Source organism: Vicia villosa, unplaced genomic scaffold, assembly GCF_029867415.1.
Source record: "Vicia villosa cultivar HV-30 ecotype Madison, WI unplaced genomic scaffold, Vvil1.0 ctg.000089F_1_1, whole genome shotgun sequence".
Lineage (NCBI taxonomy): Eukaryota > Viridiplantae > Streptophyta > Magnoliopsida > Fabales > Fabaceae > Vicia > Vicia villosa.
The window spans coordinates 1,267,215-1,288,935 of record NW_026705008.1 but is presented as its reverse complement, the minus strand read 5'-3'; the positions used below and the strand labels follow the sequence as shown (position 1 = coordinate 1,288,935).

The 21,721-nt window shown below is 34.6% G+C and overlaps 3 protein-coding genes across 4 annotated transcripts; 1 reads left to right on the top strand and 2 right to left on the bottom strand.

Moving 5' to 3' along the window:
• Positions 1–1,912: 1,912 nt before the first annotated feature.
• On the bottom strand, positions 1,913–5,308 carry LOC131623964 (4-coumarate--CoA ligase-like 6). Of its 2 annotated transcripts, none has more exons than XM_058894971.1 (6): positions 4,050–5,308; positions 3,340–3,529; positions 2,930–3,075; positions 2,742–2,809; positions 2,497–2,599; positions 1,913–2,369 (listed from the first exon to the last, which is right to left on the bottom strand). In XM_058894971.1, exons 1-6 carry the CDS (start codon positions 5,085–5,087, stop codon positions 2,256–2,258), a joined length of 1,659 nt encoding a protein of 552 aa, XP_058750954.1. In that variant the 5' UTR covers positions 5,088–5,308; the 3' UTR covers positions 1,913–2,255. The 2 variants fall into 2 exon arrangements, 1 of the variants encoding a protein (XP_058750954.1); XR_009290378.1 differs by having other exon boundaries at positions 2,333–2,369; positions 2,729–2,809.
• Positions 5,309–11,499: 6,191 nt separating this feature from the next.
• Positions 11,500–15,417, top strand: LOC131623961 (uncharacterized). The gene is made up of 8 exons (XM_058894969.1): positions 11,500–11,854; positions 11,945–12,040; positions 12,844–12,954; positions 13,036–13,345; positions 13,579–13,669; positions 13,850–14,183; positions 14,278–14,426; positions 14,658–15,417. Exons 1-8 carry the CDS (start codon positions 11,609–11,611, stop codon positions 15,169–15,171), a joined length of 1,851 nt encoding a protein of 616 aa, XP_058750952.1. The 5' UTR covers positions 11,500–11,608; the 3' UTR covers positions 15,172–15,417.
• A 379-nt stretch (positions 15,418–15,796) lies between these two features.
• LOC131623963 (NADH dehydrogenase [ubiquinone] iron-sulfur protein 6, mitochondrial-like) lies at positions 15,797–18,802 on the bottom strand. Its single transcript, XM_058894970.1, has 3 exons — positions 18,562–18,802; positions 16,333–16,417; positions 15,797–16,203 (listed from the first exon to the last, which is right to left on the bottom strand). The coding sequence occupies exons 1-3, from the start codon at positions 18,682–18,684 to the stop codon at positions 16,094–16,096; spliced, it is 318 nt and encodes a 105-aa protein (XP_058750953.1). The 5' UTR covers positions 18,685–18,802; the 3' UTR covers positions 15,797–16,093.
• Between the last annotated feature and the right edge of the window lie 2,919 nt (positions 18,803–21,721).

The window sequence follows — 21,721 nt, the reverse complement described above, 5'->3', positions numbered from 1 at the left end:
AGATTTTAATGAACAATCTTTCAAAACAAACAAGAGTTTTTACACCAGACTAAACTCATAAACCAAACAGAGATTTTGATTGACTGATCTCTTAAACCAAACATAAGTTTTTAACAGTTTAACTCAAGAATAAAAAAACTTCTTACAAGAGATATTACACAAGAAACAAAATTTTCTTGACTAAATTACAAGAATATGCCCAACACCGTAACAAACAAAAATCTTACTGATATTTTTACTCTCAAAGCAGTAAGACAATTTAGTGATAAATAAATGAATGAAAAGGAGAGAGTAGAAAGTGAGAATGTAAGTCGAAATATGTTTTTTGGTATGTTTTGAAAGTGAGGAGAACCTCTCTATTTATTGGAGAAAATTTTGGCTCCAAAAAGAAAAAGATCCATGGATCCTTTAAGTGAGATAATAGATTAAACAGTAGGGTTAATTTTCAAAATGTGGAAACCCTAATTCCCAAAAAGGAAATCTGACAAGAGCTACATATCTTAATCAATCAGGAGTGTTATTAATGGATTATAAAGATTTATGACTTGCTCTAATTGATTGGTTAAGGTCCCTTAACGATTAGGCAATGTATACAAGCTTCTTAAATGATTAGGAGCATCTTTGGATGATTCCACAAGCATATTGATAGTTGCTCTAGAGGTTTTAAGGTGTTTTAGCAATTTTAAAGAGGTTTAAATCAATTTATAGGTGATTGTGTGCATTGCCTTAGTAATTTAATAATTACTCTAATAGCTTCACAATATTCAATGTCATGTCCGAGACGATTTTCTTTTCTTCTGGCATAACGCGACATGCAATTGAATGCCCGACTAACTTGTCACACATGTCATGGTTACGTAAACCACAAATCACATTAAATCTCCATTTGTTATTTGACAAAAGATAACCATGCAACTTAAATCACATTTAATCTGGCACTTTCTTGAACCAGTGTTATCTCATTTGAATTTCCGAGAGGAGTTATATTCTTCCCTCTTCTTCCGTATCTCATTGTGACAAATGCAACTCTTCTATCTAAACCATTATCAGACCTTCCGATTACAACACCAACCCCTAATTTGAATACCTCCGCGCGAATCCATTGAAGCATATGATCACGAAACTCAAACTCTTATCCCTTTATAAATTGGCTGTCAATATCTACCTCCTTCACACCAACACACTTGACATTCGTAGGCACAATAGGTTTGGGAAAAACATCAGTGTGCACCATATCTAATGCAAAGAATAACACAAAATATTCAAAAACATATTGAAATGAACACAATGAATCCGGAGAAGCATCTCCTAAAGAATACATTTAGAATCCGAAAATGCATTTTTCAGACACAACACAACTTTTTCACCTTGAAAACAAGATTAATATGAGCAATGAGGAATGAAATAATTTATCTTTACCTTGAATTTAGTCTTCTTTTGATGTAATAAAACACAAGATTGAAATTTTGGAGTGCAAATCGTTATTGAGAATGAAAGGGTTTTTTTATGGGTTTTGAGAAAAAATAGTGATGATGTTTGATCATGCATGGTGTTGTTTTATTAAAAATCACGTTTGATAGTTTGGGAAATGCACTTAGTTAAATTAGGAATAGATTGAGAGGGTGAATATGGAGATGCATCTCCAGATTAAATTTTTTGAAAAATATGAGGCTAGACTTAATTGAGGCGGGTTTCATTGAGATGCAAGGCGCGTCTGAAGATGTATTTTTGAAATCAGATGGACATTTTCGAATTTTCATGAAGTGTTTTTCCACCACAGGATTAGCAATTCCTTAAAAATAAACCCAAGAACATAAGCCAAGAAAACACTACATTTTAGTTCCCAATAAATTCAATATTGAATCTATATAACCACTTTGAACAAAGAAATAAATCTTGTCCTTCAATCACATATCCAAATTCTTCTCAAAATTTCAATCACATAACCAAATTCTTCTCAAAATTTGTTAACAAATGACTGCTTCTGGTTGACACATACATGTGCTGATATAGAATTAATCCATTATAGTATGTCCTTTTGATTACATTAGAATGCTTCTTAAACAATGGCGACATATATTACTTGAAAGGTCAATTACCTGTCCTATGTGGAGGCAAGCTTGTGCTTAGAAGGATCGCTTACTATAAGTGTTTTTTGGACTTCTAGTTTCTGGGTTATTCATAAGTTAATAAAAAATGTGCAGACTAGAGTTTTTTGGTAACTTAATATTAAGACAAAAATGTTTTTCATTCCCTTAAAGTTTAGAAGTCGACCAATGCCTGAGATCTTTTCGAAGGATCTTTCCAGTCGGAGACCTAGGTATCTTGTCGGTGAAGAACACTTTCCGAACCTTCTTGTATGGAGAAACCTGCCATAAAAAATAGGTTAAATGTGAAAAGCATTTCAATAATAATATAGACACTATGACATTGATTCAAGTAGCAATATCAATTCAAATATCATAAAACTTATGTCTGTTCTATCAGAAGAAGAACCTGCTCGGCGACGTAATCGATAACATGCTTTGGTGAAAGTACACTTCCGACCTTCTTGACCACAAATGCTACTGGAATCTCCCCAGCTTCTTCATCTTTGGCACTGATATGGAAAAATGATGCAACAGTTGAGGTTATATTTAAAAATGTCCAACGAGGCACTTTAGAAGACTACGGATGGCTGCATTTTCAATAGTTTGCATAAAGGAAGACATGAATGAAGTGTTCATACTTCGTATACTTACGCAGTAACAGCAACATCAACTATTTCAGGATGCGAAAGTAACACTGTTTCTAAGTCCGCCGGAGCGATCTGTAACAGATCATGTGTCATAATACATAAGAACAATTCGTTGAAGTAGAATAAAATTAAATCGTATTATAATAACACCTAGTAAATGAAGATCATGCAATAAAAATGAAAATTAGATACCTGAAACCCTTTGTATTTGATAATGTCTTTCAAGCGGTCAGACAAATGTAAATATCCATCCTGATCAAAATAAACAATATCTCCGGTACGTAGCCAACCATCTTTATCAATTGTTGACATTGTAGCTTCCTTGTTGTTCAAGTATCCTGAGAAATAAAGGAAAGAGTTTGATTAATAAATTTCAATTGGAATAGCAATACGACAGGCGAAAAATGTACAAGTAAGCTGAGGAGTAAGATAGACACAAAAGTTATAGCGAACAGATTCAAGGCACTGAATCAATCTCATCATTCTCATGTAAAAGTAAGGTAAGATTGCCTAAAATAGACAAGATCTTTACATATATATGATTGTGTGTTCCCTTTTTGATATTGTATCTATATCTATTCGGAAAAATACAGAGTTTTTACCTCTCATAATCGAAGGCCCTCTCAACCAAAGCTCGCCGCTGCTGCCTGGGGGCAATAAGGCACCATTATTCCAGTCTACAACTTTTGCCTCCATGTTTGGAGCTAACAACCCTATTGAAGAATACTCGTGAGATTTTTCAGTATTGAAGCCACGTGTTCCTACTGCGGTCGACTCGGTCATTCCATACCCCTAACAAAGAAACAGTCTTACAGCTACAGATTCTTACAAAATCTAGGAAAGTAACACCATTATCATAAACAAATAAAGTTCCACATTGATGGTCAAGAATATGTTGTGGGTGTAAACATTAATGGCACAAAAAGAGTATCTATTAGCATGGTTGTCTTTGAGGGCGTGCAAGGCGAGCTACCACACAGGGTCCAAAATTTTTCACGGTTAATCGGTGGTTTAATAGGGCCTCTGATTATTTTATCATGATTGAATCGTGACTAACCTACACATGGCCTCCAAAAACTTAAGATGACTCTGTCTATCAATCGCTATTAAATTTTCAAAGCTCGCATGTTCGCTCATAAGTAAATGTAATCAGCATTTAACTACTAACATTAATAACAAAGAAAACTAACTCAAGCAATCATATAAATCATGGAGCATTACTTCAAAGAAAAATAAACTCAAGCAATCATATAAATGATGGAGCATTACTTGCATTCTGTAATTAAGACAATTCTATTCCAAGGTTCTTTACCTGTATTAAATCAATGTTAGGGAAAGCACGGACAAAACCACTACTAACTTCTGTGCTCAAAGGCGCTGCACCACAGGAAACCTGTCTCAAACTCTGCAACTTACTTCCATTAACACCCTTTGCTTTCATTGTCAACGCGGACAACATCGGTGGAACAACAGGATAGTGTGTAACATTATACTTGTCAATCAGTCTAATAACCTCGTCAATATCAAATTTCCTCATTACAACAATTGTAGAACCCAACGACAACAATCCAACAGCAAACAGCGATAAACCATATATATGGAACATTGGCAAAACAGCTAGATACACATTCTTGGAACTAGAGGATTCATATTGAGAAGCTTCAAATCTCACAAAATGCTCAACCATAGAAATTAGATTTCTATGAGTTAAAACAACTCCTTTGCTCACACCTGTGGTCCCAGAAGAATACAATACACCAGCAGTATCTTCTTGCTTAATAATTGGCCTTTGAGTCAAATCAAAGTTACCATAAATAAGACTAAAAAAACTAGAGAAACAATCATTCTTCACATCCTTGTCATTTTCTGGTACAGCAATAACGGGAAAAGCTAATAGCTCTAGTTTTTTGATATTTTCAGGAACAGTAAAAACAAAACTAACACCACACTCATTAACCTGCTTGTGAATTTCAGAAACACTACTAAGAGGATTCAATGGTGTAAAAACAGCACCTAAATAAAGAACAGCCAATAGTATAACAGGATAGTAAATTGAATTTGGAAGTAAAAGCAAAACAACATCACCTTGTTTAACACCCATTTTGCTTAAACCAGAAGCCATAGTTTTAACTAAAGGTAACAACTTTGAATAAGAAACAGAAGACCCAGATGAGGAATCAATAAGGGCCAAAACCCCATCATGAGAATGAGAAAAAATGAATGAAACAATGTCAACAAAAGGGTCAGCTGGAAGGTTTATAGGAGAGTGAATACTATTGTAAATACCAGTTTTTGATGAATACCAATGAGGGTAAGTCATGTCAACAAGACAGTTGAAATTTGCAGGCATTTTTAGAGAAAAGAAAACGGTGATGTGTTGCAAAATGGTGAATGAAACAGGAAAATGGTATCTTAGTTTGGTTTTAGGATTGAGATTGTGTGATTGAAAAGAAGAATGGTGGCTTGAGAGTGAAGGTTTTGTGTTTGTGGAAATGTGAATATGAGAATTAGGAACGTAACAGCTACGTCTAGGGACAATAATAATTCATCATGTTACTACTACTATCTCTAAATAAGGTTCACTTGAAATTGTTTAATATACTTATAATAGTGCTAGTATTTATTGTTTCTTAAAATTAGAAAAAGTCAAAACTAACTAATAAATGTTAGTGGTCTAGATTTGTGCGATACTTCATAAATAAAATAGTTAATTGGTCCACACTTGATATAGAGTATTAAGGCTATGTTTGGATATCATAAAATCAACGGAGCGGAATGGAGCGGAGCGGAGTGGAACGGAGCGGAGTGGAACGGAGCGGAACGAAGATACCATTCCATTGTTTGGAAATTTTAGGACGGAACAAGATAAGTTGTCCATTCCGCCCAAATCGGAGGGTAAGAAAAATGATGGTAAGTGATGGAATGGAATGGAATCCATACCACTCTATTCCGCTCCGTTCCATCCGTTTTTAAATTATCCAAACAATGGAATATCATTTTATTCCATCCCATTCCGCTCCGCTCCATCCGGTTCCATTAATCCAAACAAAGCCTAAGGTTTGATCCTGTAATTGCTACGATTTAGAAGAAGTTGAAACACTTAATACAAGAATTAATTTCGAATCAGATTAGACAGTCAAGTGGATGGGTTGGTATTGAGAAAAAAATATGATTATATGATTTAATTTAGAGATTGAAACTACTGAATGAAAGAATTGACTCCAAACAAAATTAGACGGTCTAATAAATCCGATACTGCTGTTGAGAAGAGATGTATGATTTATTTGTATTGCTAAATGATTTATAATAAATGTTAAAGAAATATACAAATAAATATCTATACTTAGTATTTATTGTGATTATATAAAAAACAAAAGAAGAGTGGGGGTAATTGGTGTAGGTTAAAGATCCTATGAATAGGGTTGAAATTTTATGCACGCATTGGGCTCTCAAGTTGAGTCAGAAGCTTTTATGCTCAATGAAGGAGAGAAAAGTTACACAAAACAAGATATATTAATTATTTAATTTATTTAGAACACAGGATGTAAGGTCTACATATATGAATTATTTAATTTATTTAGAAAATGATTATTTTCATAATAAAAATCAAATAGAGTAAATATTTACTAATTGGACCGTGTGATCTCCCGAATATAATTATCTTAATCAATAATTATTAGTATAAAATTAAAATAGAATATAAATAATTAATAATATTTTTAAATAAATTTAGATATAATATATTAGTCCTTAATCTAAAGGGTTAAATACAGTTTTGGCCCCCAGATTTCTCAATTGCTTAATTTTGGTTCCCTATATCTTAATTGTTTGATTTTGGTTCCCTAAATTTTATAATTGCTTGATTTTGGTCCTCAAGTTCCAATTGTTTGATTTTGGTCCTCAAATTTATCCCATTTTGTATTTGATAGTCCTCTAATGACATGTAGTTTTTTTTTTTTTGCCTTTTCTCTTTTTTTTTTTTTAATTTTCTTCTCTGCAATCTTATTTTTCTTCTCTTTTTAATAGTTAAACTTTAAATGTAACATTTAAAAAATCTTAAATATTTCATTCAACTTATGCATAATGACAATTTATTTTAACAAAATAAAATAAACCACTACCTAATTAAAATAACAAACTCATTGGCCAATAACTCCCTGATAGTTGATAGTTAAGCATAAAGTCCCAAAGTCTAGCCATCCTATTAGTCATAAAGATTTCAATTTTTTATAAGGGATATTGCGTGTTTGTCTTTATATTCTAAGTGGAATGAAATATATAAGATTTTCAAAATATTACAGTCAAAGCTTAACTATTATAAAAGAAGAAAAATAGAATTATAAAGAAGAAAAAAAACAACAAAAAAGGAGAAGTTTAGTCTACATGTCATTAGGGAACTATCAAATGCAAAAGGGGACAAACTTGAGGGAACAAAATCAAGCAATTGAAACTTAGGGGGTCAAAATTAAGCAATTAAAAAACTTGGGGAACCAAAATCAAGCAATTGAAACATGGGGAGCCAAAATCAAACAATTGAGAAATTTAGGGGATCAAAACTGCAGTTAAGCCCAATCTAAAATAAAATAAAATTTATATTAAATTTAATTAGAATTAGAACTTAATCTAATTCATCTCTACAAATTTGATTTGATACTAGGGAATGCTAAAGGGTTTAGCAGCGAAATTAGGGTTTGCAGGTTTTCTTCTGAAAAAACGTTTGCATGGGGCATGCACCGTGGGTTTTTGACTCAGGTAAGGATGCTAGAGGACGGGAGGAAGTAGGGGGAGTGAACATCACTCGAAGAGGAAGAACGATGGGAATACAACTTTTTCTATAGGGTCATTGCTACCTTTGACGTATGACTCTATTGGAAATGAACATCATATGGCGGATACTTTGCTTGGAGTGGATATGGAAGAAGGGAGTAAGACTAAGGCGAATGTGGCCCCTAGTTTGCACGATCCAAAGCTGCAAGGTGTGATAGGAATGAAGTCCTATCGTGACCCATGGACTTTGCGCGAGCTAGCATCAACAACAAACAAAGTCAGAAATCTGGTGTACGACATAGGCATCAAAGCATCGTTAATGTGAAAATAAATCACATTCGACGTGTGGTGTGTGTCAGAAACATCCACACAATCAAACAATACACCTACAAGGAATCACAAGTCCAAAAAAATATGCAAGCAATAATATGTACATCTCATAGAACGAGAATTAAGTAAGTCGCAATCGGAAATGAACTCAGATCCCACAAATAAAGTGGAATACGAAGCGCTCAAATCAACACCGTAAGCTTCTTTGAGAATCCTTGCACAAGCTACAAACTCATTAGAAATAACAAGGAATCGTAACTGGAGTTACATATTCGAATCACATGACAAATCAAAGGCGAATCATGAAAGGACAAGTGGTAAACATGCATCGGAACCACGAAATCAAATACGGGACAACATTGACACCATACAAGAACGTGCATAAAAAGTTGTCCTAAAACGAGCAAAACTCGGTACCATTGCCAAAAAAATGTGTCAACAAGATCAAAGAACCGATTATCATGAATTAAATCACAACTTAGCATGCATTCCCACAACGAGACAACAATTATTCAACATATTGAAGCATACAAAAAGTCGCATAAAAATCGAGCAACACGACACCGATAGTCCACAATTAAGCAATTAAGTGTACACATGCATCAAACGAGTTTCGGATCACAAAATACATGTTAGATCCGGACAGCATTGCATCGATTCACGTAAACGCATGGAAAATCACATCGGAAGCAGAATTTCACAACGTAAACCATCATAAAACGCACAAGCAAGCATAAGAAAGCATCAACCGAATTTCGGAAAGCGAATTACCACATATTTACATTTTCCGGGCAGCAACATGAAGATGAATTAAAATCAACCGAAATCGACTCAAAACTTACACATTAATGCTCAAAAACAAATATCGACTCAAATTATATTGTCACAAAAACGCAAACATGTCGTAAACCAAAAATTCACATTAAAAGTGGTGTTCTCAAGCACAAACAACATAATTCAAGAATTTATTTAGTTAAATTCGAATCGGAATTTCGGTATCGGAAACAAATTATTCAATCCATGGATTCAAATCAAAATTGCATCAATTCATGAATTCAAATATCCATTCTCAACACAACTTCCACATTCAAAAATTAATTAAATTCCACAATTAAAGCTCAACTCACAATAATCAAGAATCAAAGTAATTCAATAATTCAATCAACACGTTAATCTAAATTCTAAACAATATCAACTCATGCATTCAAATAAGCACTTAAACTGCAAAATCGATTATGCAATTTAAACAATTAAATCAAGCAAGTCTCAAGAATTGTTACCAGAAGATGCGAAGAGGAGATTGGAGACGAAATCGGAGGGAAGAGCAGCGTCGGAAAATCGTAAACGGTAGAGGAGGAGCGCGTCGCGTGATTGGCGACATAGGGAATGTGTCCGCGCGGTTGCGACGTAGAGGGGGAGGCTTGCGACAGAGCGGTGCGGCGGTCGGTCAGCTGCTGTCGGCGGTCCGGTCAGTCCCTAAGGTGGCTCCGCCGAAAGCAGATCGGAGGAGAGAAGAGAGATCGAAGCTTGATTAAGTTTTTAGTGATTTTGAGTTCTTGATGTTCTTAAGATCCTTGATGAATATTGTTCTGTTCTTCGTGAAAAAAGTTTGAGAAAAGTGAGTCTGATCTTTGAGAGAAGAGAGAGAGAGAGAGAAATGAGAAAGTGTTTGTGGGAATGAGAGTGTATGAGAGAAAAATCTGAAAAGTAAAATATATAGTGCTCCCAATTTCAAATTTCAAAAATTGCGCCAAAACGCCTTTTCGAACCCTGATAACAAGGAAACGTGTTTTGGTGTGAAATTCCGACTCGATACCAACGAAAAAATCAAAGATGAAAAAATTTGTGAACCATTGCCGCCAGAACGGGCTCAATCTAATAAACGGTGAAGAAGGTATGCGCATTTGAATGGCGAGAATTATCTAGTCATCCGAGGCGGAAAACTTGCGAATGCAGAATTTTCATTCGCACCTCCCAAAGAATGCGATGAAACTTGATCTTACGATCAGAATTCGAACTTAGGATCTGAAGAGAACTCGTAGACAACAAAATTTGTGAAATTCTCGCACCAGAATCGTCCCGATCCAATAAAAATTGAGGAAGTTATGAGTTTTTGAATATTGTAGCACAGTGTCCAAAACTCCATTTCGGCAATTAATTCTCAATGCTTTTGCAATATTTTGGAAATGTTTGGTGAGGAATTGGCCTTTGGTCCAAACATACGAAATGTCGGGGACATCGAGACGGAATTTGTATCCAAAATTCAGCCAGAGACCGTAAACGGTGCAGAAGTTGTGAATTTTTTATCGTTTGAGAAACAACGATTCAACACACCTTTTCACTGTATAACTTCAAGTAAATTCGCAATTTCGGGAATCTTCTTCAAGGAATCTATTATCGACCCGAACACATGAAATATAGTAGACCTCAAGACAAGTCTTTTGGTATATGGATTGCTTCAAAACGATGTTCCGGTCAGGAGTTATGAATTTTTGAACATCCGAAAAACAGTTAAACAGTAAATCCAAATCTCAAGTAATTTGCACATTTGGGCATCTTCCTCTAAGAATTGGCTTCCGACCTAAAAACGAAAGATGTACATGATGTCAAAACAGACCCAATTTCGCGAGAACCACGCCAAGCCGACCTTCTAGTCGGAAGTTACGAATTTTGCACTCGCACCGTAAAAGCAAACTTTTGACCTGAACTGTCTTGAAACAGCAGAGACTCTTTAATTATTTTCTTTTGATTTTTGAACGACGAAATAAATGTTAGCCATAACCTGTACCAAAGATAAGAGCGCAATTTTTAGGATGCAACAGCAGCCATATAAACAAAGTTTGATTATGAACTATCCAAGATTCATAATTTTCAAAAACTATATTAGCAACTCTATCATTTTCAATTTTGAATATATTAAAAATTTGTGGATTTACTACCATTTTGTGGAGTTTGTGTGAGGTAATGACACCTTCAACTTGTTGATTCCACGATAAAAAATTGTTTTCTTGTAGCTTGATTGACAGTTTTGGCGCAAAAGTATTTGCAGAACCTAAGAAAGCAAGTTGTGTTGATATTGCTAGACATGTTTGAGCTCCATGTTGTGAATCTCGTGGTGAACTTTCTAGATCTTCATTGAAGTTTTTATAAAACTAGATGCAAAACACGATTGGTAGATTGGTAGAATATGCAGCTTCTTTGAAGCTTGAATCTTTAACGAAGACGATGAAGATGTTGATGATGCTGTAGAAATTAGTCTTTCTTAGACGCATGATACCATATTGAGAGATTAAGCAAAATCTTCTAGTTTTTAATATTTTGTTCATTACATTTTGAGAAGCTTCTCTTTTATACAAACTAAGTCAATCATATTAGTTACACATTCTAACTTAAAGTTAATTACACATTCTAACTACCCTAAGTAATTCATCAACTACTTAACAACCTTTCTAAAGCTAAAAAAACATATCTTTGTTAATATATTCTCCAATAAATATTTTACATTTTTTTAAGATTTACTATATTTCTACAAATTAATTATAATAATTAAATGAACTATTAATGTAAATAAAATAATACAAATTGGTGGAGTGAAATATAAGTTTAGTTAGTATTAGCATAAATAATATAAAAAATATATTAGCACAAACATTACAACACTACCTGCTGAGCCGGTCATTTAGCATCATTTCACAAATCCACCCTAGAACCCACTAAAACCCTTGCCTGAGCGACCACTAAACCTCAAGCCAACAAAAACCTCATCAAATTGCAATGACCAAACCATATGCCGTTGGTTTATTGTCGGCCATAGCTGCCGCATCAGGTTTATCTCGCAATCACGCTTTTTCCGATGCCGCTTCATCTTCTTCTCCAACCGATGATCCTCCATCCCCTCCGCCGCCTCCCAAATTTCGAAACAACAATCCAAGAACCACATCTGCTGGGTTTGATCCAGAGCCTCTCGAGAAAGGAGCCGAAATTGTCAACAATGTCGCCACTAAACCTCACGGCAAAAATGTTATATCTTTGTTCCATTCTCATTTTCTCATTCATGCCCTTTTGCTTCGATTTGTTTACGTTTTAACTTTTATTGTTTTCTCTTTTTAGGTTTTTGAGAATATTAAAAAGAGAGAGGATGCTAAGCAAGCTGAGTTTGCTGCAAAGACTGTTGAGTCTAATCATATCAAAGCACAGCATGAGGCTGTAAGTTTGTTCTAATGAAACCATTTGTTATCAGTTTTTTTATTTTATTGGGTTGTTAGTTTTATAGTGTGTTTGGTTATACGGTAGCACACCGCTACCTCGTGTTTAAACGCTATTCCACCGCAATTTTTGGAAGCTACTAGTTGTAGCTTTTGTGAAACGTGCGGTGTTACCGCGGTTTCTCCCTAAAGCCAAACATAGGCTTAGTATGTCTTAGGTTTTGCGGTGACTAAAATTGATTTTGATTGAATTGAACATATGTTTGGTTCTGCGGTGAAGAAAATTGATTGAGTTTATTGATTATATAAAGTTGATTATGAATAGTTGAAGATATTGTGTATGTTTGGTTTAGCTTATGGAAGAGGCAAACACAATTCTAGAGGTGTAGAGTTGATTTTGAAATGATAATGAGGTGCTTAGTTCTTCTAAAGTAGAATTGATTCTGATTTCTGCCTCCAGAAATGATTCTACTTGAAGCTAGAATATGTAGCTTCTGAGTTTAAAGTGTTCAACTCACCTTTACAATAATTTATCCAAACATAAATCACTTTACAACCAACTCACGTTTAATCAGAATCAATTTTACAAAATTAATTTAATCAGAATCAATTCTCGTCACTGCAGAACCAAACACACACAGCGTGGTTTATGTTTGGATAAGTTCCTCCTGAAGTGGGTTGAACAATATATTGCAAGTATGCTTCAGAGTCAAGCAATTGAATATTAGTTTGAAAACTTTTGCTTCCATTTGTGTGTGTATCTTGTGTTTTTCTTTCCTGTGTTTCAGCTGTGTTGTCTTGCAGGAAAGGCAAAGGATTACATATGATGAAAAGAAAAAGCTTGCCCAGCTTCAGGATCAAATAAAATCCCAGCTGGCTAAGTATAAGGATGAGTTGGCAAGAAAGAGGATGCAGGTATTGAATCTTTTGAAAGTTAGAATTTGATTTTTTTTGTAGTTTAAAGAATCTTTCTCATTCTTGAATTATTATTGTAAGGCAGAAAATGAACAAAAGAGAGCAAGGAACCAAGAGCTAGTGAAAATGCAAGAAGAATCTTCAATCAGATTGGAGCAAGCTCGGCGTTCAATAGAAGAACAGATTCAGGCACATCGGAGACAGACTGAAAGAGAGATGGCTGAGATTGAACGTGAAACAATCCGAGTAAGGGCTATGGCAGAAGCAGAAGCGAGAGCGCATGAATCAAAGTTAGCGGAAGATGTTAATAGGAGAATGCTAATTGATCGTGCTAATAAGGAGCGAGAAAAATGGGTTGCTGCAATAAATGCTACGTTTGACCATATTGGAGGTACGTTTCTATTAGATGCATACTATGCAATGTGCGAAATGTTACATTAACAACCTAAGAAGACAACAATCATCTATACATCTATGATCTATGCATTTGTGAAGTTGAATACATGGACCAAATCATTGATTATGTTGGTTTGATTAACTCCATCAGTATATTTGCTTGACTAGGTTAGTTAAACAAACTGCACACCAATCCCCGTGTTTGAAAACTCGATCTATCTTTTGTAGGGGGCATTAGAGCGATTCTAACAGATCAAAATAAGTTGGTTGTAGCAGTTGGTGGAGTGACTGCTCTGGCAGCTGGAATCTACACTACAAGGTATAAATTATTCACTGTTTGGAACGAGTTATTTAAAATGAGAAAGGTTGTTCCTTTTTGGAAATATTCAACTCGAAATCCCCACTTCTCTATTCGTATATTTTGTACAAATAAAAGAATTCCATTTTATTGTCATTTGCATGGTATGCTTAGTTTATATTCACATTGGACTTAATGTAGGGAAGGTGCGCGGGTTATTTGGGGATATGTTGATAGAATATTGGGACAACCATCATTGATCCGAGAGTCCTCCAGAGGAAAATACCCCTGGTCTGGCATGTTGTCTCGTACCATGAGCTCCCTATCCCGACGTACCAATCCAGAATCTGCTTCAAAAGTTGGAAATGGTTTTGGTGATGTAATTTTGCATCCTTCTCTTAACAAAAGAATTGAGCAGCTAGCATCTGCAACTGCACATACAAAAGCACATAATGCACCATTCAGGAACATGCTTTTTTATGGTCCTCCAGGAACAGGAAAGACAATGGCTGCCAGAGAGTTGGCTCGTAAATCTGTATGATTCCGTACTTGTCTATTGACATTGTTCCAGTTTTCATACTATGCTACGGATTTGTTATTTTGTCTGATTTTGTTTTAACTCAATGCAGGGATTAGATTATGCATTGATGACTGGGGGAGATGTTGCTCCGCTCGGGTCGCAGGCTGTCACAAAGATACACCAGTTGTTTGATTGGTCCAAGAAGTCTAAAAGGGGTTTATTGCTTTTCATTGACGAAGCTGATGCATTTCTGTGCGAGTAAGCAACGCCTTTTTCATGATTCTTCATTTATTCTCCTTGCCTGTGGCAACACATGATTAGGATATGCTATTTGCAGCTCAGGACTCGATATAATCATATTTGTTTATTTTCTATAAAAAAAAGTTCCAAAAAAGTTGCACGTTAACAATGTGCAGCACGGTATGAAGCCCAACATTCTTTGCACAAATATTGTCCAAGCCAATTGATAAAATTGAATAAATTTTACAGGCGTAACAAAACTTACATGAGTGAAGCTCAAAGAAGTGCACTCAATGCTCTCCTCTTTCGTACCGGTGACCAGTCAAAAGACATAGTCCTTGCGCTTGCCACAAACCGTCCTGGTGATCTCGATTCAGCTGTGTCGGACCGTATTGATGAGGTCCTGGAATTTCCCTTACCAGGAGAAGACGAGCGCTATAAACTTCTTAAGCTCTATCTGGACAAGTACATTGCCCAAGCTGGAGCAAGAAAACCTGGTTTAGTTCAAAAATTGTTGAAGGGAACCCCACCAAAGATCGAGATTAAGGGATTGACTGATGATATCATTAAGGAAGCCGCGGCTAAAACCGAAGGATTTTCCGGAAGAGAAATAGCCAAACTGATGGCTAGTGTCCAAGCTGCTGTATACGGAAGCAAGAATTGTGTTCTTGACGAAAGCTTGTTCCGGGAAGTGATAGATTATAAAGTGTCTGAGCATCAACAGAGAAGAAAATTGGCAGGTGCTGATAAGGCTAATGCATGAGGATTTTATCCAAATTTTTTCAGCAATCTTTCTAATAGAGATTTTCTCTAGCTTATTCATTGATTGTCACTGATAGAAGGGAGATTTTGGAGTTTAAGTATAGTGAAGTTTTGTTGAGTATTTTTGGCTTATAATCAGTATTCAATATTTATGACTATTTGCATCAGCTGACTAACTATTTGTGATTGAGGAGAGGTGTAAGTTATTTTCATCGTGCTTAAATAATAACATTATTTCTGTGTTTTATTAGTGTTATAAGTGATGTTGGGTGTGCAAAATCTCATCTTCATCACCTCTGATCCTATCATAGACATTGCCTCTATCAAATAACATTGATAGTTAGTTAATTTTTTTTGCTTAATCAACAAATTTAAGTTATAACTTTGTTTTTCATTGGCTCATTCATCTATTTACTATCTCTATAGAAGTGTAAACTAATTGATAAGCGAATTGTTAAATTAACAAAGTCATATTTATTTATCGTACTAAATGGGGGAGAGTATAATTTCAACTGACAGCCCTTAAACTATCTTCATTTCATCAACTTAATCCTTGAATTATTATTCTGTTCTTTTGAAAGCAATCGAGGGATTAATGATAGTTTCAAAATTATTTATTATATTCATATAGTTTGGAGACCAAATTGGATAGATTCAGTTTGCAAACTTTGAAATACTAATATAAAAATATAGCTCAATGATTAGCCAAATTACAGGCTCTCCATACACAACAATGTAAGACCCCCCATCAATAGTATCAGAAGGTAACACAACAATTTTGTAATATTCTTATTTAGCAAATTGTAACAGACAAGTACATTTGTTACAATCACATATGATTTAGTCAGAACATTGTAACCAAAAACAAATAAATGATGTTCAGCAGCAATTCATACACAACAATGACTTGTAGACAGCATGCCCTAATGGTGGTGATCCTGAACATATCGTAGGCCGCAATATTTGCATACAGCTGGCTTGGCCAAGTCAAGGCATATATATTCAATTGGGTGTCCAAGGGCGGGGTCAGTATCTGAAAACAGGCACCAATATCCAAATTAATATACAATCCTATCTAATCAACAAAATCTAAACTGTTAAGGTCTTTCTCTCCATCACTTGTGCAAGGTAGAAGAGAGAATAGAAATTGCAAAATTTGTACCTCCTTCACAAGCAACTATCCTGCCTTCGACCTTAATAGGTGGTACTTCATTGATCAGCTCCATTGGGGATTTCTTGCTTGTATCCTATTGCAGAAGAAACAAATGTAAGTGTCACAAAACAAATGTAAGTATGACAATTTTTTGAGCCACAATTCAGTAAGAAGAAACGACTTCAAATTCCAGTAGAGGAGTCAACTCTTAAGAGCTAAGTGCGTGTTTTGATGCACGGCCAACAGCTGATGTGAAAATGATCTTTATCAGTGTAAACGTGCTGGCATTTTTGGGTTATTTCAAACAAGCACTATTTTTGTCTCCAAATCTCAGTTGGATCAGAATTGATAAAAGTACAACAGCGAGAGAAAAAAGAGGTGATAAAAGTAGTTTATGCATTCAAAATCACTTTGGCAAACGCCCGCCTAAACATTCATTAAGCTTGCTAAAAAATCAAGCCACACAGGAAGTTGGAGCCAGTAAGAAGGAAATACAGGCATTAACTGACAAAAAAGTATTTCAATTTGTCCTTAGTACAAATGAGGAAGAAAGCTCAAATCATTAAAATATTACGAAACAATTTCAGAAACAGTGCAAGGAAAAGCAGCCCTTGAAGCATCAGCCAACACTAAGGGATACATCTATTCACCAACAGAAATCCTGTGCCAATGGCTAGTTGATAATCCAGTTAGAACTGTCGCGGATTCCTTCCTATAGAAAGTTCAAATTTTATTTCTCAAAATGTTTCTTTAAAGTTTCCATCCTCAAAATGCAGATTTCTGACACTCAAGTAACCTAGAAAACCTCAAAGCAGAAAATTGTCAACATATTTTTTTTGTTACATTCACTCCCCTAGCACATACACTTATGCTCAATCAATGTTGTGTGATTGAGCTGTCCCCAATTTTTTTTTTATAACCTTTTTCCCCTCAATTAACTACAAGAGGTAAGATATAAATTATAGTAATTGAATAACATTCAAAAGGGACTGAGTTAGGTATTAGAAGATGAATTCCATGAGACACGGCCTGATGGCTATTTCAAGTAAAACAAACTATATATGTATATAACAAGATTCTCATGTTCTTGCAAAGGCGGTTTTATCAGATTCTAAAAATGAATGATCTAGAAAATTAAGTAACAACTAGATTATAACTAAACTATCCGCATCAAATACAAAAGGTGCAGTAGAACACCTTCCCAAACAAGCTTAACCTTCCACTTCATTAAATCACTATGCCAATAAGGATCAAAACCTTTCTGCACCAAAACAAATGTGTTCCATAACAGAAACCATACGACAATGCCCAGTCGATAATCCCGTCAGAACTGTTGTTGATTCCGGGTTTTTTTATCACATTAATTAAAAAGTATATTTCTTCCAAATAAAGTAGCTTAGAAAACCTCACAGGTCGATTTTGTGCCACATTTTTTTGGTCACATTCTCTCTCCTGGTGCATACACTAATGCTCAACTCATTCAATGTTGTGAGATTGGGCGGTCTCCCAATGCATAGAAGAATTCCTTGAGGCATAACTTAATATTTACTTCAAGGAAAATGTAGATATCTATGTTAAGAGTCTCACCTCAGACAATATATGGCATAAACATATGCTTATAAGTGGGGACAATCCTCACCCTACAAGCCGGTTTTACAAGGATGAGTTACGCCAAACCACATTTCTTAACAATCAACAATATTTTCACTACTGCAAAAGGCAGTTTTACCAGATTCTAAAAATGAATGATCCGGAACAATAAGCAACAACTAGGTTATAACTAAAACACATCAAAACAAGGTGCAGTAGAACAGCTTCCTAAATAAGCTAAACTTTCTACTTCATTAAATCACAATGCCAAGTTTCCCACAAGGATTAAACCCTTTCTCTTATCATTTCAGGATCCTTTATCGTGCAACATTGATTTTCACCACAATCATCCCCACATTTATGAAATAATCATAATCATCATCATAATAATAATAGACTCTTGTTTTATATTAATAACTTCAGAAATCAAATAAATAAAAATTCCAATTGAGAAGGGAATTAGAAACCTACTCACATTTCGCCTTCATTTCAAAAAAATCAATTAAACCATGAAATGAATAATGGACTAATTTCCAACAAATAAAGACGAATTATGAACCTAATTCGAATCCAAATCATGTTAAATCAAACGCTATCTATTTCGTTTTGCTTGTAATATAAAAAATATGAGGTGATTCGCAAGGGTACCTGCATCCACTTGGCCGTGTGGTTGCTGATTTGAGTGGTTACGAGGCTGAAACTTCTGGTGGCGGTGGTGGTTGCCGTCGATGATGAAAATTTAACGAGGTTCTTCAAAATACTGGAAGCCATCTCACAAACCCTAAATTCACTCACAAATCAAGAAACAATTTTGATTAAGATCAATGAAAGAATCAAACGGGAACTTGATTGAAACTCACCTTCGGGATACAAAACGACGATAGATTGGGAGGTTATGGTCTTATTCCCACTATTTAAATAATGGGTCCGCCCATGCTTTGGTCCATTTTCTAAATTTCTATTTGGACTTCTATATTTTCTAGTACACCCATCATTGTGTAGAAATGGAGAAAAACTTTAGAAACATATAACTTTTTCCTTAGGTATAAGTAAAACAGTGTATATAGTGCAAGTTTAGTAAAAATAACATACTGTCAAAAAAAAAATGGATGAGAAATGAAATGAATTATAGAATTTAAGTTGGATGGTTATATATATATATATATATATATATATATATATATATATATATATATATATATATATATATATATATATATATATATATATATATATATATATATATATATGTGTGTGTGTGTGTGTGTGTGTGTGTGTGTGTGTGTGTGTGTGTATGCGCGCGCGCGTGTGTGTGCGCGTGTGTGTGTGTGTGAAATGAGAGAGATTTTCATGAAATTATGGTTGAAAACATGTTTTGAATGATTATTATTGATGAATGATATTAGCTGGTATTGTTATATGCTTCTAATTGTTGTTTGAGAAGGGTTTGCTGTGGTGGAAGTGGGATTACGCAGGTCTGTTCGCTCTGTTATTTTTCTGCATAATCGTGCGTCCGCTAAGCAGAGCTGCGAAAACTTAAAGTTACTGATTTTAGTCTGCACAAGCCCGCTTCAAGCTGGCTTGTTGAAAATTGAACTACATTAAGCGCGTTGGCGGGTCGCTAAGCGGACCTTGCTGTGTAAAACTTTTTGTAACTTTAAATTAATGTATCTTTTGATCCGTAACTCCTTTTTAAGTGCCATTTGAACCTATGACAAGCTAAAATAGATTCCAATCTTATAAGAATTGATTGAGAAACATTAGAAGAATTATTTAATATGATTTATACTTTTGTATGTGTTGATATGCATAAATTGATAATGATGTTGTATAGGGGTGTTCGCGGTGCGGTTTTGGCGGTTTTGACGAAAGAATCAGCCGAATCGCAAGAGAATAAATCGTGCGGTTTAGTTTGGTTCGGTTGGCTTTTAAAAAATATCTGAACCAAACCAAACCAAACTAATGCAGTTTGGTTCAGTTTGGTTGGTTCGATTTTTTACAAATATTTTATTGAGTCATACATACACATATAGATGACAACATAATTTTGTATTTAGACATCCATACACTATCAAATAACAACAAAACTCGTCATATTTTGACAACAGTTTTCCATATAATATGTAAAAATTAAATCAGACAAAAGTGGAATATTAAACATAAACTAATGGCATAAAACAATATTAAAATTATTATAATGTAAAAAATATATAAGAGATAAGAGACCAGTGAAGGTGAAAAAGAAAAAAAACGTTAGAGATTAGAGAAGAAGATGTGCGATAAAAACGAAACTGAAATACTGAACATTTACATAAAAATGAGAAGGTGAAAAAGAAAGAATATAAGAGAGTAGAGATTATAGAAGAAGAAGGAAGATGTATGTGGCAAAGAAGGTACAATAATGTTATTAGAGATTTGAGAAGATCATGACTGAAATTATATATGTAAGGATGGGAAAATTGTTGGTAATCATAAGGTTAAGGTATATAGGTTTAAGTTTGGGTTGGATGTGAGTTAAGTAAAATTTAGGTTGTAAGATAATGGGGTTTGATTCGGTTTACAAAATACAAACCGCTAACCGAACCAAACCATGCGGTTTTGTTAAAAGATGACCCAAACTAATCCGAACCAAATGCGGTTTTTTACGGTTTCAGTTTGGTCTGGTTTGGTTTGCGGTTTTCTATTGGGTCGATTTGGTTTTGAACACCCCTAATGTTGTATGCTATATGCAAGTATTTGTACGTCTTGATAGGTATGTGTTAATAATGTTGTCTTGCAATGAATTAACAATAAATATGTTTTCATTAGGAAGTTAAAATACCGTGTTATGATGTTACTTGATTTGTGTAATGTGATGTTACTGTTAATATGACGAATTTTTTGTTGTTATTGCGGAATATGATGAATGTGTTTATGTTGTTGTTAATTAGATGAATTGTTGATGTTTGTTGTTAATGTGATGAATGTGTTGATGTTTGATGTTAATATGACGATGCTTGTTGATGTTGTTGTTATAAGACAAATTATTGATGTTTTGCTGTTAACATGATGAATTAGTTGATGTTGTTATTAATATGACGAAATTGTGGTCGTTGTTGCTAGTATGTGGAATTTGTTGTTGTTGTTGTTGTAGACCCTATGGTCAATATTGATAAATTGTTGTTATGAAGTGCAGTATTGTTGTATAATGATACAACGTAGCGACGTGATAGCGAAGAGACGTATTACCATGATTGGTGGTGATGTTGTTGTTGTCGTTGAATTTCGACATTTAAGTGATGATGTTTGATTGTTGATGAGATGTGTTATATATGTTGTTTTGTGTGGATGTCACATTCATTGAGTCACATTCATTGCATAAAGTGACAGTGGCGTTAATGGAAAATGCGACGGTGGTCTTAATGGCAAATACGACGATGTGTCCAATGGCAAATTTTGAGATGATAGGAGTTTTACTCCAAATGGTACCACATGCATTTGCATAAGTCGAGTCGCATTTGAATTGCATTTGAATTGTTGAGATGTTGTTGTGACGTGATGATGAGATGTTTGTCGTGATGTATTTGATATCATATTTGTGAATTTGAATATGTTGTCATAATTGATTAATGACATTATTGCCGTTTTGGAAGTTGTATTATATTGATAAGTTGTGAAGTTGTAATAATAGTTGTATGAAGTGGTGATATTATGTATGATATATATCTCCTATATTATTTATCATGCATTCCTTTATACTGTAAGATATCTCGCCCTTTTGCTTATATTTCCCCTACCATGGAAAATGCGCAGGTACTCAAGATTAGTC

Coding starts and splice junctions, on each gene's coding strand:
- LOC131623964 (XM_058894971.1), bottom strand. CDS start 5,087: ATGCCTGCAAATTTCAACTGTCTTGTTGACATGACTTACCCTCATTGG. Junction 3,530..4,049: donor CTAACATTGATTTAATACAG/GTAAAGAACCTT, acceptor TTTCTTTGTTAG/GGGTATGGAATGACCGAGTC. Junction 2,370..2,496: donor TCGATTACGTCGCCGAGCAG/GTTCTTCTTCTG, acceptor TTTTTATGGCAG/GTTTCTCCATACAAGAAGGT.
- LOC131623963 (XM_058894970.1), bottom strand. CDS start 18,684: ATGGCTTCCAGTATTTTGAAGAACCTCGTTAAATTTTCATCATCGACG. Junction 16,418..18,561: donor ACACGGCCAAGTGGATGCAG/GTACCCTTGCGA, acceptor CTTCTGCAATAG/GATACAAGCAAGAAATCCCC. Junction 16,204..16,332: donor GATAGTTGCTTGTGAAGGAG/GTACAAATTTTG, acceptor GCCTGTTTTCAG/ATACTGACCCCGCCCTTGGA.
- LOC131623961 (XM_058894969.1), top strand. CDS start 11,609: ATGACCAAACCATATGCCGTTGGTTTATTGTCGGCCATAGCTGCCGCA. Junction 12,041..12,843: donor TCAAAGCACAGCATGAGGCT/GTAAGTTTGTTC, acceptor GTTGTCTTGCAG/GAAAGGCAAAGGATTACATA. Junction 14,427..14,657: donor GCTGATGCATTTCTGTGCGA/GTAAGCAACGCC, acceptor TAAATTTTACAG/GCGTAACAAAACTTACATGA.